Source organism: Mustelus asterias, chromosome 26 (assembly GCF_964213995.1).
Source record: "Mustelus asterias chromosome 26, sMusAst1.hap1.1, whole genome shotgun sequence".
In the NCBI taxonomy this organism is placed as follows: Eukaryota; Metazoa; Chordata; class Chondrichthyes; order Carcharhiniformes; family Triakidae; genus Mustelus; species Mustelus asterias.
The window spans coordinates 28,218,395-28,235,707 of NC_135826.1; the positions used below are offsets into that span (position 1 = coordinate 28,218,395).

The 17,313-nt window shown below is 41.4% G+C and overlaps 1 protein-coding gene across 3 annotated transcripts in view; it reads left to right on the forward strand.

The window, feature by feature from the left end:
• The window catches only part of rexo1 (REX1, RNA exonuclease 1 homolog), an 83,422-nt gene that overhangs the window by 25,369 nt on the left and 40,740 nt on the right, over window positions 1–17,313 (forward strand). For all 3 annotated transcript variants that reach the window (XM_078198353.1, XM_078198351.1, XM_078198354.1), the window contains exons 2-5: window positions 1,114–2,975; window positions 14,471–14,566; window positions 15,333–15,537; window positions 16,575–16,738. In XM_078198353.1, coding sequence (XP_078054479.1) covers window positions 1,114–2,975; window positions 14,471–14,566; window positions 15,333–15,537; window positions 16,575–16,738 — 2,327 coding nt within the window. The remainder of the gene's footprint in view (window positions 1–1,113; window positions 2,976–14,470; window positions 14,567–15,332; window positions 15,538–16,574; window positions 16,739–17,313) is intronic.

Sequence of the window (17,313 nt, forward strand, 5' to 3'; positions counted from 1 at the left end):
TTAATTGGAACCAGTACCTGGTATTAAGAAAAACTGTTGGGGAACTAAAAGTTGGTTGGGAAAGTCCCTTTAATAAATGATTTGGGCAGTCTTCAAAAATGGATATATTTAAGTTTCAGTTTAAGTTTGTATCAGAGAGTGATGATAGCTGTGCTTCAAATAAACTTGGTTTCAGGTCAAGACGCACCAACCAGTACATTGTCCTGATATTTGTAGCTGCAGCAGGAATAGCAGCATGCATATACCCATCTCACCAATAACGGCTGCATGAGAACACTAGAATGTATGCAAAAAAAGAACTATCAGTGAATTTTTAAGAGTTATAAGGGTATGGTTGTAACACTTGTTTACTCTTTTTGGTTTATATATTTTCACGTCTGTTGAAAGAGTTGCTCTGCAACACACTTTCTGTGGTGACAATGGGTAAGCAAAGAAAAATCCTCCCTTATCAATGGTACTTTTGAAGCAGTTCTTGAAATGTGTGTGTCTGGGGTGTCTCTCATTAGATGCTAAATTGTTGGTTCTGTTCTGCTTCTAAGTAGAGAATTATCTAGCTGCCATTCAACATCCACCCCCAGAGTCAGTCAGTCCCGGAACTTGGAAAAATATTGCACTGGGGGGAGAGAAAGGTACAGGTGGAGAACACGCACAGCTTTGCATCACAGTTGCAACTAGCTGAAGTAAATGCTGTGAACAGCAGAGGAAAATTGCTGTTTTGAGACTATTGTTTGTGATTTCCACCTGGTTGCAGCACGTTTTGCTGCCTACTCAATTCAGTTAACATTAGGCTCAGTTTAATGCAATAAAAATGCAAACATCTTAATTCTCACTTTAGGTTATCACCAACTGTTTCCTTTTCTCTTCATGCCACTCTCATTCAAATTAAAAAGTTATGTAATATTTTTGATTTGGTAAGGAAGGGCAAGAAATTGAAATAGTAATTACCTTACCATGTGGAAATAATCTTTCTTTGGATTTATGTTAATCCAATGGCTTATTCTAGTGTTACATTGAAAGGAATAAACTGTATTAGTGTATGATAATTCAGTTTTGTGGATTGTTTTGAACCCTTTACTTAATATTTACAGTACTTTAATGTTTGTCTTTCTGTAGAACTTGGTTATGATCCATATAATCCTGAGCTTCCTAAGGGTTCTTCCAGAAATGGAGATGGGATATCAGGTGACCTTACAGAATCCAGCTCCAGTACGCTTGAATTGGAACTGGTCAACAAAGCCATTGAAGTTGTCAAGAATGAAGTTGAACAAGAGCAGAAAAAGCTATGGAGATATGAGGATCTTCTGGATGCAGAGGAGTATGTCCCTTCAACACCATCAACACAGAAGGCACTTGGCAAGACCAAGAGTTGCAAAGAGCTTTCACCTGTTGAGGATAAACTGACAAACTCTTTGGAGTATAATCCAGACAGTTACTGTCTAAACAGTAATGTGGAGTATACCCCTACTCCACTTTCAGTTACTGCTTGTTTCAGTAAATATACTTTGGATACAGATGATGAGGCTGATGCAAAGGGTAGTTCGTTAAAATATGTTCCAACGCTTGTGACTAAGCCAGTCAAATATGCTACCTCTGTACCCAGTAATAAATATGTGATTGACAATACCAAGCCATGTACTGATTTAGAGTATGATCCTTTGTTGAACTATTCAGCACGGCTGATGAGCAAAAAAAGAACAAAGGAACAGGGAACCAAGAGACCCAGAGAGAGCAACTCTGAGGAGCACAAAGCTGCAGCAAAGAAACGTTGCCATCGCTTGAAGTCCAGCAAATGTGATGTGGAGTTCCCAGACTCTGGAGATGAACTTAATAATAGCTATCCAAAAAGTCATGGGGACACTTCAAATCCTGCGTATGGTGACAATAAGTCGGATGAAGGATTATCTTTAAAGGCCAAAGACTTGAATAAACGATCTATGAAAGAGATTGCAGTTCAGTATGATGTAGACGATGTTTGCTCTTTTGAAAGCAAACAACAAGAGAATCGAGGGAAGCAGAAGTTGAAAGCCACCAGTCATTCATCTAAGATTCCAAAATGCAACAAGGAGGAACTTAAAGGGCGAGAGCGTAAAGAGAAAAAGGATAAAGGTAGCCTAGATGGCTCAAAACTGAAAGTGAAAAAGGACAAAATTGACGGCACTAAAAGCAAGTCTTCCCACCACTCAGAGAAAGCTAGCAAAAAGGGGAAAATAAAATGCGATAAAGACAGACTAGAAGTTAAGCAAGAAAAACAAGGGGATAAATTAAAAAGCAAAGAAAAGAATGGTGATAACTTGGTTATTGAAAAGAAACACAAAGGTGATGAGAAGCATAAGGTCAAGGAAGAAAAACAAAAGATTAAAAGTGATGGAAGTTTGAGTAGAAAGATGGAAAAAGGAAAATCTAGCAAATTGAATGGGGTAAAAAGTGAAAACCAATCAAAATCTAGATCAAACAGTTCGACAGAGAGTGCAGGAAAAATCAAATGTCATGGAGTTAAGATCACAAGTATCCCGAAATCTGACAAAAATGACGACTCAAAATCCAAAACGTTGATGCATAAAAATGGGATTCATGTCGGTACTAAAAGGAAAGGTGAGGAGATTAGGGGTTCAAAATCTGTGAAAGATAAAGCAAAACATTTGGAAAACCGAAAAGAAAATGCATGCTTTGCAAAGCGAACACTCAGTCACACAGACTTGTTTGGTGATGACAGCAGTGATGACGAAAGCACCAGCAAACCCCTCACTGCCGTAACTTATGAATCGGACTCTGACCGAGACCCCTATTCTAGTTCCAGTGATGATGAAACTGGGGGAAACTTAGAACAAAGATCTTTGTCTTCAGCGGATGAGATTGATTTCCCTGGTCTTGAAAAGGATTTTGAATTTGAGTCGGATCCTATGGAGGAATGCCTGAGGATTTTCAACGAGTCTAAAGAAGTGAAGAATGAAGATAAGGGCAGAGTTTCCAAGCAGGTAAGATTTTGATTGTCTGCTTTGTTATGAAATAGTAATAGTATGTCTATCTATGACATTTCTTTGTTTCACACACCACATAGTGGAGTATTAAGGGATGCTAAAGATGTCTGTAATCTCTCGCTTGATTTCAAGGAGCAAGCAATTTGACTTTAAATGCAGCACATCCTCAGATTCACCATAAGTACTGTTGCAACAAGTTCTAAAATTATTATAGAAACATTATACTTGTTCCTGTCTGTCACATTTCTACATAACCACATTTATATGATTCATTTAGTTTCTTAAATACTACTTCTTTAAACATCCAATTATTCTTAAGCAGTCAGCTACAGCAGACGTTATTTTTGAAAATTAATTTTTCAAACTCGTTTTTAAAAAAAACAAACCGCTTAACAACAATATTTCAACTTGTAATATTTTCTAACTTTGGTTGTGAGACTATATAGTTTCTCTGAGACTTATCATCTAATTTGATTTGATTTATTATTGTCACATGTGGTACATACAGTAAAAAGTATTGTTTCTTTTGGGCTATACAGACAAAGCATACTGTTCATAGAGAAAAAAGGAGGGTGCAGAATGTAGTGTTACAGTCATAGCTAGGGTGTAGAGAAAGATCAACTTAATATGAGATCGGTCCATTCAAAAGTCTGATGGCAGCAAGGAAGAAGGTGATCTTGAGTCGGTTGGTACGTGACCTCAGATTTGTGTATCTTTTTCCCCATGGAAGAAGGTGGGAGAGAGAATGTCCGGGACGCATGGGATCCTTGATTATGCTGTCTGTTTTTCCTAGGCAGCGGGAAGCATAGGCAGAGTCGATGGATGGGAGGTTCGTGTGATGGACTGGGCTTCGTTCATGACACTTTGTAGATTATTGTGGTCTTGGACAGAGCAGGAACCATACCAAGCTGTGATACAACCAGAAAGGATGCTTTCTATGGTGCATCTGTAAAAGTTGGTGAGAGTTGTAGCGAGCATACCAAATTTCCTTAGCCTCATGAGAAAGTAGAGGCGTTGGTGGGCTTTCTTGACTATAGAGTTGGCGTAGAAGGACCACAGCAGGTGATTGGTGATCTGGACACCTAGAAACTTGAAGCTCTCGACCATTTCCAGTGAAATCCGACCCACTACTGTGATGTCATCAGCAAACTTGAAAAATGGAGGTTCATCTCCGCAGTGTCCAGAGCAATACCCCTTTATTCTTTCCGCTCGCCTCACTAGCGATTAATCCAGGATTACTCTCCCAGTGTTGTCATTTTCCAACATACTTTTCCTCAATGTTGCCACTAAGAAGAAATCTCCACCAATTCTTGAAAGCTCAGGAGAACGTTGGTGCTGCTTAACTCAATTGAATCCAGTACACTGATAATCCCAGTATATCATATAACAATGCAATTTGACTGATTCAGTTGTCACAAAATGGTGGCCCTGGTATTGAATGATGTGGTATCCTCTCAATGGAGATGTAATAGTATGGATGTAATCCTTGTATCAACATTTTAAGTCTATGTGTACAACAGGAAAACTATATGTTAGCAGGAACATTTCATTTGGGTCGAATTGCATCATTCAACATTGAACTTTCTAACATCAAAAATATGATTTTAATCAACAATATTTTATAAAAGTATAATTTACAAGACAGTTACATTTATTAGGATATTTTATACATTAAATGCATGATGAAAATATAAGTTTGTGCCTTCAAGTGAAAACTTAATGAAGGTGTCAAAGGCATCAGCCTTTGTGTAAAAAAAAAAATGTTGACTTTGACTTGATATTATTCCCTAGAGCAATGGCCCGAATTTTGCAGTCAGCAGCAAAGTAACAGCACTTGCCACTGACCTTGAAAGCTTCCCACGGAAATCTAATGATCTTTGTGGCATTGATTTCACCTTTTCTGATGGTAATTTGATTCTGGTGCCAACTGAAGGGCGTCTCCTGAGTCCAGCTATACTGATACTATTCAGCAGCCAGTCGTATTCTCACGATAGCAAAGCAGGAAGTCAAAGTGGCTCATTATTCGTCACTGTTTAACCATTTTACAAAGCGGTAAAGATTGAGACATACACATGGGATGAAGATAGAAGCTAAAATAGAAATTTTTAAAAAATGTTTTAAAAACTAATGGAATTGTTACCATGAAATTTGACATTCCACAATGATTAGGCTTTTTGGAATCAGAGAAGTTGTTCAGTACTTATTACAATAACATGTATTCACATGTTATTTGTGACGTTTACATGGTGAGAATGTTGCTTTCCGTATGTAGGCTGTAATATTGTCAAAATTATCCTCATGAATTTTCACTTTAATGTAAAGGAGGTCTTTTGTGGTCGTCCTCAGCAAGTTGATAAATTTTGTGTGGTTGAAGAGCAAAAAATTCTGGTTTACCAGTGGAGCAATGTTGTGTTCTCTTGAGCTCCTCCAAATAGAAGTTGGGTCTCCTCTAGGAGGGGTGTAATTGGGAAGAGATGCAATAAAATTATGGAGCTAATAGCAAGTTATTTTTGTTCCTTTCCCCAAAGGGGTTTCTTTTATTCTGTGCTTTCCATTCCACTATGCCGTAATTGATAATTAGCTGAAGCAAAAGGTGTTGGTCTTCCCTGGGGGATAAGAGTCCTTCATATAATTCATCCGTTATTGCTAGACTTCTATTTATAGTATGAAACAATATATAGTATACTGAACATTTGACTCTTGTATTGATCGCAAAGCTGCTCAGTGAGCAAGAGGGAAGATTAATTAGAAAACTGCTGTAAACCAAGCCAAGCATTCTCTACAGATTTCCACCATGCAAGTTAACAAAAGCATCATCCCATTTTATGAGTTCATTCAGATCTGGTTGCTCTCCAGTTATATTTCTGAAATCATCATTGGCCAGCAATGACTTTTCAACAGATACCTGACTTCCAATTAGTGCTTCAAGTAATGCAGTGGGGCTACTTTTGTTCGCAAAATCTCCACCACTTTTTTGTGCAAATCAGGCTTCCCAGCATTATGATTATTAACATGTGTCCTGACTGACTTTGTCTATCTGCTGCTAACCAGTTTATCAATTCTTGGTTTGTTTCTTCGGCCTTTATACTGATCCAATGATCCAAAACACCATGAGTGTTTTAACAGAACAACTACTAACATAGCTTTTCCTGAAATAAAACTGCATCATGACATGCATGTTCCATCTGCAGTCAGCTGGTGCTTCAAAGTTTTTATAGAAAAAAGCTCTTGTGATTCCGTTTGCAGTTATCCTATGAAAACAGCTCAGGTTGGAAGCTTATGGACTAATGTTGCATCAGTAGCAGAAATGAGAAATAGCAAATTTTTGACACGTTGTTATAGAGTGGCACAGTGGTTAGCACTGCTGCCACTCAGCGCCAGGAACCTGGGTTCAATTCCGGCCTTGGGTGACTGTCAAGTTTGCACGTTCTCCCTGTGTTTGCGTAGGTTTCCTCCTACAGTCCGAAGATGTGCAGGTTAGGTGGATTGGTCATGATAAATTACCCCTTAGTGTCCCAAATGTGTCAGTTAGGGGGATTATTGGGGTAAATATGTGGGGTTACGGGGATAGGGCCTAGGTAGGATACTGTTGGAGAGTTGATGTAGACTCTCTAGGCCAAATGGCCTCTTTCGTTGGGATTCTGTGAATACATGACAAATTTACATAAAGGCAAAATAAATTTTATTACTACACGTTTTCATTTAGAACGCACCACTTGTTTATAGCTGACACTCGAAGACAACTCGGATATTACTTGACTTCACTGTGTTCACAAACTAAAGCTCAATCATTTTATCAACTTACAAAGTTGAGGATATCAAAAGACTGACTTGCCATCAGTTACTCTGCCATTACCCAAGTCAGGGGATTAGCCCTAGTTTAATAAAGAGTGCAGGAGGGCATGCCAGGGGCAGCACCAGGCATACCTAAAAATGAGGTGTTAACTAGGTCAAACTACAACACAGGGCTACTTGTGTGCTAAACAGAGTAAGAAGCAAGTGGTAGACAGAACTAAGTGATCCCATAGCCAACGGATCAGATCTAAGCTTTGCAATCCTGCCACATCCAGTCGTGAATGGTGATGGACAATTGAATAACTTGGGGGAGCCCAGCACGTCAGTGCAAACGATTAGGCTGAAATATTTGCAACAGTCTTCAGTCAGAAGTGCTGAATGGATGATCTATCTCTGCCTCCTCCGGTGGTTCCCAACATCACAGATGCCAGTCTTCAGCCAATTTGATTCACTCCATGTGATATCAAGAAATGGCTGAAGGCATTGGATGTTGCAAAAGCTATGGGCCCTTATAATATTCCAGCAATACTACCAAAGGCTTGTGCTCCAGATCTTGTTATGCCCCGAGCCAAGCTACAGCACCGGCACCTATACAGCAATATGAAAAATTGCCCAGATATGTCCTGTACATAAAAGGCAAGATAAATCCAAGGTGACCAATTACTGCCTCCTTGGTTTACTCTTGATTGTCAGTAAAGTGATGGATGGAGTCACCAACAACATTATGAAGTGACGCTTGCTTAACAATAACCTGCTCACTGATGCTCAGTTTGCGTTCTGCCAGGGCCACTCAGCTCCTGACATTGCAGCCTTGGTTCAAACATGGACAAAAGAGCTGAACTCCATAGAAGAGTGAGAGTTACTGCCCTTAATATCAAAGCCACATTTGACCGAATGTGGCGTCGAGGTGTCTTAGAAAAGTCAATGGGAATCGGGAGAGGAGGGACTCGTACCTAATGGTAAAGTTGGATTCATATCTAATGCAAAGATTGTGGTTGTTAGAGATCAATCATCTCAATTCCAGGACATCACTGCAGGTGTTCCTCAGGATTGTCCTATGCCCAACCATCTTCATATGTTTCATCAATGACCATCCTTCCATCATAAGGTCTGAAGTGAGGATGTTCACTGATTATCGCACAATGTTCAATGCTGTTTGCCACGACTCAATACTGAAGCAGTCTATGGCCAAATTCAGCAAGACTTGGACAATGTGCAGGCAAAGGCTGAGAAGACACAAGTAACATTTGTGCCAGGAAATGACCATCTCCAACAAAAGAAAATTTAAGCAAACCACCTTGACATTCAATGGCATTATTATCGCTGAATCGCCTACCATCATCCTAGAGGTTACCCTTGACCAGAAATTGAACTAGCCATAAATGCTGTGGCTACAAGAGCAGGTCAGAGGCTAGGAACTCTGCAGTGAGTAACACAACTCCTTACTCTCTGAAGCATGTCCACAAGGCACATGTCAGGAGTGTGATGAAATATTTATAGAATCGTGTAGAAGGAGGCCATTCGGCCCATCGAGTCTGCACTGACAACAATGTCACCCAGGCCCTATCCCCGTAACCCCACGTATTTTACACTGCTCATTGCCCTGATGCTAAGAAGTAATTTAGCATAGCCAATCAACCTAATCCACGCATCTTTGGAGTGTGGGAGGAAATCGGGGAGAATGAGCGAACTCCATATACACAGTCACGCAAGGTTGGAATTGAATCCGGGTCCCTGGAGCTGTGAGACAGCAGTGCTAACCACTGTGCCACTTGTCTGGATGGATGCTGCTTCAACAACACTCGAAGCGTGGCACCATCCAGGACAAAGCAGCCTGCTTGATTGGCACCCCATCCACAAACATTCACTCCCTCCACCATCGAAGTGTGTACACGGCTGCCATTGTGCTACCCAAAAGATGCAATGCAGGAACACACCAAGACTCCTTAGGCAGCACCTTCAAAACACAACCAACCACTTAGAAGGGCAAAAACTACAGACAATTGGGAACACCTCCAGCTGGAGGTTGCCCTCCAAGCCCCTAACCATCCTGACTTGGAAATATACTGTTGCTGGGTCAATATCCTGGAACTCCCTCCCCAACAGCACTGTGGGTGTACCTACACCACATGGACTGCAGCAGTTCAAGGCAATTAGCGATGGACAATAAATGCTGGTCTAGCCCACAATGCCAGCATCTCATGAATGAATAAATGAAAAATTGTTTTCAATACCCTGAAACACTCATGCAAACACAAGGAGACCACTCTTACTCATGTGTCTCCCATGCTCAGGTTCCCTGCAATACTTTTATTATAATAAAAGCAAAGTATTGCAGCTGTAGGAGATCTGAAATAAAAACAAAGTGCTGGACAAACTTTGGCATTACCTGTGGAGAGAATCAGTAATGTTTCAAGTAGCTGTGAGGCAGCAGTGCTCACCACTGTGCCATGGGTGGCACGGTGGTTAGCACAGCTGCCTCACGGAGCCAGGGACCTGGGTTCAATTCCAGCCCTGGGTCACTGTGTGGAGTTTGCATGTTCTCCCCATGTCTGCGTGGGTTTCCTCAGGATGCTCCAGTTTCCTCCCACACTCCAAAGATGTGCGCGTTAGGTTAATTGACCATGCTAAATTGACCCTAGTGTCAGGGGATTAGTGGGGTAAATATGTGGGGTCACGGGGATAGGTTTTGGGTGGGATTGTGGCCGATGCAGATTCAATGGGCAGAATAGCCTCCTTCTGCACTGTAGGGATTCTATAATTCTACGAAGTCCAAAGTGATGACTTCAGAACTCAAAATACCTCTTTATTACTTGAATTTACCTTCTCTCAGTAACATATTTAACTTGCTTTCAAAAGAATTCAAGGACTCTGTGCACATTGTATGCTTTGGTAATCTCTTGCCAAGAATGAGGATTCTGTGCAAATAAATACCTCCTAGCATCTAACATAACTCCATGCCTATATTTTTTATAAACTTGTCCCATCCTATAATTCTTAAATAATCCATCCAACTTGATGGAATCAATTCCCTCCTTCAATTTAAAAATGTATTTTCTAAGACTGTTTCTCGAATGAAAATTCTCCTGGAACCTGTCAAAAGTTTATTGGCCAAAGAATGAAAATGATTTTCATCACCTTCTCCTGATGTATCCCAGCATGTCTGAGGACCAGATGAACAAGACTCTGCAAAAGTGGTCAAATCAAACTCTTGTTGGCCAAGTATTGTATTCCTAATTTTCTATTTCCTCGCAGTAAGATCCAAAGCTGCATTTGCTTTTCCAAATCTGACCAGTGACTTTTTTGCTAGTCAGAAAGTTCTGGAAACCACAGCATACGATGACTATTGCCACCATCCACAAATTTCCTCAAAGAATTCAGAATAAGTGAAAGTGGGTCTCCATTTCCTAAAATACTGAGATTCTCCAGGCGCAGATGCACTTGTCTTTTTCAGCACCTTCCACTGTCAGAGTAAATGTCAGAGAGAGTGCAGTGCCTTTTTCCAGTCCTATTCATTCTTGGGTCTGACCCATAATGCCCACAGTCTGATTACTTCTCATCTTAAATATTGGAACTGCTCCCTCTGAGTATTCATGATGTGGAGATGCCGGAGTTGGACTGGGGTAAACACAGTAAGAAGTTACTGTCAACAGGTTACCTGTTGGACTTTAACCTGGTGTTGTGAGACTTTTTACCCTCTGAGTATACCAGACTTATCAAATACATAATGCTATCTTACATAATTTCTTTCAACATCCTAGAACAAAAGTAATCTGATTCAGTAACTTTATCCTACCTAAGATCATTGACTTCTATAGCATAAAACTTAAAAGTACCCATATCTGGAATTAGTGGTACTGATCAGGGAAACAAAAGTATCCGTGTAGCATGTCGACTCCTAGAAACATAGACTAGTACAACACAGAAGGAAGCTTTTGACCCATCTAGTCTGTGCCAGGTCTTTCCAAGGACAATCTAGTTAATCCCACTCCCCCCTCACCCCATATTTCTCCCAAGTTTTTTTTTCTCCATTTAAGTAGCTGTCTAATTATATATTAAATCTGTATCCACCAACCTACCAGGCAATGCATTCCAAATCCTAAACACTCATTGTATAAAAACATTTTTCCTCATGTAGCCTCTGGCTCTTTTGCCAATTATCTAGAATCTGTGTCCTCTGGTTACTAACTTGTTTATTATTGGAAACCGTTTCTCTTTATTTTCCCGAGCTAAACCCTCTGCTTAAAGGCTAAACTTGTTGCACGTTATTTCTCAGGCTGCAAACAGGTCAACATGTGCTTATGGTATATAATTTTCTACATTAAAATTTTGCAAAAGATGGTCAGACTTCCAGACAAATGTGAGGTAATGCATTTTGGAAGGTCTAATATAGATAGGAAAGATACAGTAAATGGCAGAACCCTTAAGACTATTGATAGGCAGAGGGATCTGTGTGTACAGGTACACAGGTCATTGAAAGTGGCAACGCGGGTGGAAAAGGTAATCAAGTAGGCATACGGCATGCTTGCCTTCATAGGCTGGGGCATTGAGTTTAAAAATTGGAAAGTCATGTTGCAGCTTTATATAACCTTTTGTTAGACCACACTTAGAATATAGTGTTCAATTCTGGTCGCCACACTGCTAGAAGGATGTGGAGGCTTTGGAGAGGGTACAGAAAAGATTTATCAGGATGTTGCCTCGTATGGAGGGTATTGGCAATAAGGAGAGGTTGGAGAAATTTGGTTTGTTCTCACTGGAACGACCGAGGTAGAAGTCTACAAGATTATGAGAGGCATGGACAGAGTGGGTAGTCAGAAGCTTTTTCCCAGGGTGGAAGAGTCAATTATTAAGGGGCATAGGTTTAAGGCGCGAGGGGCAAGGTTTAAAGTAGATGTGCGAAGCAAGCATTTTTACACAGAGGCTAGTGGGTGCCTGGAACTCGCTGCCAGGGGAGGTAGTTGAAGCGGATACGATAGTGACTTTTAAGGGGCATCTTGACAAGTACATGAATAGGCTGGGAATAGAGGATACGGTCCCCGGAAGGATAGGGGGTTTTAATTCAGCAAGGTTGGTGCAGGCTTGGAGGGCCGAAGGGCCTGTTCCTGTGCTGTAATTTTCTTTGATCTTTGTTCTTACCATGCAAATGGTGGACTCTGTTATTTTGGCACCTTTAAATAAAGGATGATCAACACTGCTAGATAGACCAAGGAGTGGGGTGTGGAGAAACTGGTGGATACAGTGCCAGTTGGTATGCATGTGCACCTGGCACCTGGCTGATCAGCCTCAGGAGTTACTGAACTTCATTTTTCTTTGACTTTATTTTTTTCTTTTATTTCTGGCTATTGTTTGAGTATCTGTTCAGCATGTATACTGATGGTGGATTGAACACTTTGTTTAGCTCTGGTGGAAGAATTACTATGACCATTGTCTGAAATGAGTAGAGAACTAAGTTGATATTTTGTTGTATTACACTGTACAAGCTTAGTTTGACAGTGAAAATACTCTTCCCAAGAAGGACTTGTGTAACAGCTGCTGCTATTCAGTTACAATATATGAAAACATAGAACACAGAACAGAGAACATTACAGCGCAGTACAAGCCCTTCAGCCCTCCATGTAGAGCCGACCTGTGAAACCAATCTAAAGCCCATCTAACCTACACTATTCCAATATCATCCATATGTTTATCCAATAGCCATTTAAATGCCCTTAATGTTGGCGAGTCCACTACTGTTGCAGACAGGGCATTCCACGCCCTTACTACTCTCTGAGTAAAGAACCTACCTCTGACATCTGTCCTATATCTATCACCCCTCAATTTAAAGCTATGTCCCCTCATGCTAGCCATCACCATCCGAGGAAAAAGGCTCTCACTGTCCACCCTATCCAATCCTCTGATCATCTTATATGCCTCTATTAAGTCACCTCTTAACCTTCTTCTCTCTAATGAAAACAGCCTCAAATCCCTCAGCCATTCCTCATAAGACCTTCCCACCATTCCAGGCAACATCCTGGTAAATCTCCTCTGCACCCTTTCCAATGCTTCCACATCCTTCCTATAATGCGGCGAACAGAACTGTACGCAATACTCCAAATGCGGCCGCACCAGAGTTTTGTACAGCTGCAACATGACCTCATGGCTCCGAAACTCAATCCCTCTACCAATAAAAGCTAACACACCGTACGCCTCCTTAACAACCCTAACAGCCTGGGTGCCAACTTTCAGGGATCTATGCACATGGACACCGAGATCCCTCTGCTCATCCACACTACCAAGTATCTTGCCATTAGCCCAGTACTCTGTATTCCTGTTACTCCTTCCAAAGTGAATCACCTCTCACTTTTCTGCATTAAGGGGCGGCACGGTAGCACAGTGGTTAGCACTGCTGCTTCACAGCGCCAGTGGCCTGGGTTCGATTCCTGGCTTGGGTCACTGTCTGTGTGGAGTTTGCACATTCTCCTCGTGTCTGCGTGGGTTTCCTCCGGGTGCTCCGGTTTCCTCCCACAGTCCAAAGATGTGCGGGTTAGGTTGATTGGCCATGCTAAAATTGCCCCTTAGTGTCCTGAGATGTGTAGGTTAGAGGGATTAGCGGGTAAATATGGAGGGATCTGGGGGTAGGGCCTGGGTGGGATTGTGGTCGGTGCAGACTCAATGGGCCGAATGGCCTCCTTCTGCACTGTAGGGTTTCTATGATTTCTATGATTAAACTCCATTTGCCATCTCTCAGCCCAGCTCGGCAGCTTATCTATGTCCCTCTGTAACCTGCAACATCCTTCCGCACTGTCCACAACTCCTCCGACTTTAGTGTCATCCGCAAATTTACTAACCCATCCTTCTACGCCCTCATCCAGGTCATTTATAAAAATGACAAAATCCTGGGATTTTCCTAGTTTTACTCAACTTGTAGCTTGATACTGCACAGCAGCTGGAATACTGTGTGCAGTATTGGTCCCCTTATATGAGGAAGGATATATTGGCATTGGAGGGAGTGCAGAGAAGGTTCACCAGGTTGATACCGGAGATGAGGGGTTTGGATTATGAGGAGAGGCTGAGGAGATTGGGTTTGTACTCGTTGGAGTTTAGAAGGATGAGGGGGGATCTTATGGAGACTTATAAGATAATGCGGGGGCTGGATAGGGTGGAGGCGGAGAGATTCTTTCCACTTAGTAAGGAAGTTAAAACTAGAGGACACAGCCTCAAAATAAAGGGGGGTCGGTTTAAGACAGAGTTGAGGAGGAACTTCTTCTCCCAGAGGGTGGTGAATCTCTGGAATTCTCTGCCCACTGAGGTGGTGGAGGCTACCTCGCTGAATATGTTTAAAGCGCGGATGAATGGATTCCTGATCGGTAAGGGAATTAAGGGTTATGGGGATCAGGCGGGTAAGTGGTACTGATCCACGTCAGATCAGCCATGATCTTATTGAATGGCGGGGCAGGCTCGAGGGGCTAGATGGCCTACTCCTGCTCCTATTTCTTATGTTCTTATGTTCTTATCACACAGTTGGAGGGGAGGGGGACATGGTTCGGTGTGCATCATATGTAATAAAGTCACAAACTCAATTGATAAAAGTAGGCTTTTTGTTAGAAGTAGCATAGGAAACTAACTCCTCCATTTTTCTGACTAACTTAAATTGTGTTTGGAAGTGTTCCATGACTTTCAAATTTGTACTACACGTTTTGTTTTTGTTTCGTATGTAGGTGTCTATGGAAAGTAATGAAGAAAAAGAATCCAGCCTAACCACACTTTTCCCAGGGCAGAAAAGGAGAATTTCACATGTTTCAAAGCAAGAAAATGTAAGTGGAATATTAAGGTTATACTGTCATGACTTTGCATATTTAGGTCACTGCCTATCACCCTGCATTAGGTTTCCTACTTTAACTAGCATCGGAGTTAAGAATGCACTGCAAAGGTGAATGCGTGTGCTTGCTGCGCACCCATCTATGCATTCCCAAATGATGGGCTGAGAAGCATTTCAGAGAGCAGTTAAGAATCATTGCTGCAGGTCTAGAGGCCAGACCAGGTGAGGTTGGCAGATTTCCTTCACGAAAGGACATCACTGAAACCAGATGGGTTTTTCCAGCAATTGATGGGGGTTTCATGGTCGCCATGACTGAAACTAGCTTTGCTTTCGATTCCTTTCAATTAAATTTAAATTTCACCAGCTGCCATGGTCGGGTTTTAACCGATATCCTCAGGGCATTAGCCTGGGCTTCTGGATTGCTAGTCCAGTGACATTACCATTAAACCACCATCTCCCCTTCTAGTTGGGCTGAAAGTCCTGTTTCTGTACCTGTGCTTTGAATACGATGTGCTTTGCCATAGTTTGATTTTTAACTCATGAACTCTGGAATTATAGTTGACATTATTGTATCTTGCCTAAACTCAGTGATGAATCAGTTACTGTAATAGTCTCATGATTTAGACACATTTGAGTAGAACTTTGCTCTCAAGCTTCAACATGATGTGTGAAACATGATTGCAAACTTCCATTTTAGAAAGAAAAACAGAACTTTCTTGCAATAATAGAAATGCATGTGACAACATTTATTTTTCCTTTAGGTGGAACCAACCAAGCCAGTCATCCGTCCTTTTCGTAGACTTACTGCTCAGGAGGTTTGCTATCAACGGAGTTTGATGGCCCAGCAGCAAGCAGCACAGCTGGCAGAAGTGGAAAAAGCAGTTAGCACCTCTTCCACCAATCGAGGGGAGAAGAAGAGAATTGCACATAAGCCAAAAGCAGACGCAGTGCCATCAGCAAAACAATGTAAGTTGTCATTTCTGTTTTTGTGTAATACCACATGTAACTACTTTGATTCTGTTATATTTGTAATCCCTGGAATAATTCTGTGATCCGTGCTCTCTTCCACCTCTGATCTGTGACCAATTCGCTCTTCCATGTGTCTCTGGGTCTGCATTAATGACCATTGATTGTTGACCATCGCAATTCACTGTTTTCTCTCCAGCTAAAAAGGCAGCAAATACAAATATGCAGTAAGGCTGTTCCACACGAAGTAAAAATGCTCTATTAAAATAGAATTCATTCATTATAATTCTTAGCTCTACAACCTTTTGGAATCGGACACTTTTGATGACTAGTAGTGCCAAGTAATTGAAGGCAGGAGTTTTGGTGCCTAATTTCTTACTAGGTCTGTGATACGAAAGCCAATTTTGGGGCCCCAACTTGCACCTTTTCTGACATCAAATAACACACAGATTAAAGGTCACACCTTTTGAGTCATAGAATCATACAGAGGCCTTTCAGCCCATCGAGTCTACACAGCCAAAACTACACTGAATCTAAACTAATCCCACTTTCCAGCACTTGGCCCATAACCTTGAATGTTTTGATATTTCAAGTGCTCATCCATGTACTTGTTAAAGTTTTTTTTTGAAGTTTCCTGCTTCTGCCACCCTTCCTGGCAGTGCATTCCAGAGTCCCACCACCCTCTGGGTGAAAATAATTTCCTTCAAATCCCCTCTAAACTTCCTGCCTCTCACCTTAAAATTATGCCCTCCCATTATTGACCCTTCAACTTAGGGGAACACTGTTCCACCCTGTCCATACCCCTCATAATCTTACACACCACAATCAGGTTACCCCTTTAATGCACCGATTGCCGTACAAGTGTTTTTCATCTTTCAAAAATGGCAAATACCAATAATGTGTATGCTCGTGCTGTCAGAGTATTGCATTTGTACCTAAAGATACAATTGTGAACTTTATTATCCTGTATAAATGTATGGATATAATATTTACTGTTGAATTGTCAGAGTTTTAGTAATTTGTTTTGTGTACTTTAGCTCCAGTAAAGCTGAAGATGGAACCTTTAAATAGAACTGTAGAATCTCCTAATTGCCCAAGGAACAGCAGCCTCGGTTTTAAGTCTCAAACCATTGCTGGTATGGCATCTAAAACGGCATCTAGTACAGCACAGAGGAGGGTAGCACATGCCCCCACTTTGAAGGTAAACTTCCACATGTTGAATCTATACAAGCTAGAATACAGATATTGGAGCATTTAGAAGACTAGTGCAGCAGTTTTGTTTTTCTGCAGCTTCTGATTCCGGTTCTGTTGCAGCAATTAGTTTGAAATTTTATTTCTCTATATCGGTTTAATATCCCCTCCTGTTTTTCTCCTCAATAGCTTCCTCTTTTTTAAATTTGGAATTGTGTTGTGGGGTTTCATTGTCATCAATAGCACGCTGGTACATTCTGCCCTGCCTCTCCTGTGTGCCACGTAACCGGCACTAGTCTCCGCGAGCTACTTTGCTTTAGGCTGTCATTCCTCATAACACATGGCATTGCCTTGCATTAACGGCTGCACAGTGCGAATTTTCTATCTGCCATCTGGTTTGAGTTTTTCTGCTTTCATACAATATGGCACCATCACAAAAATCAGTGTTAGCATCCATTATCTGAAGTGAAACAGGACTGATTCTCTGATCTCTCGCACTCGTTGTTGAAATATTCAAGGAAGAACCAGTCTGGTGCATCTACTTTGCAAAACAAATTTGTAAATGATTCCCTAGCCAACAGCCTC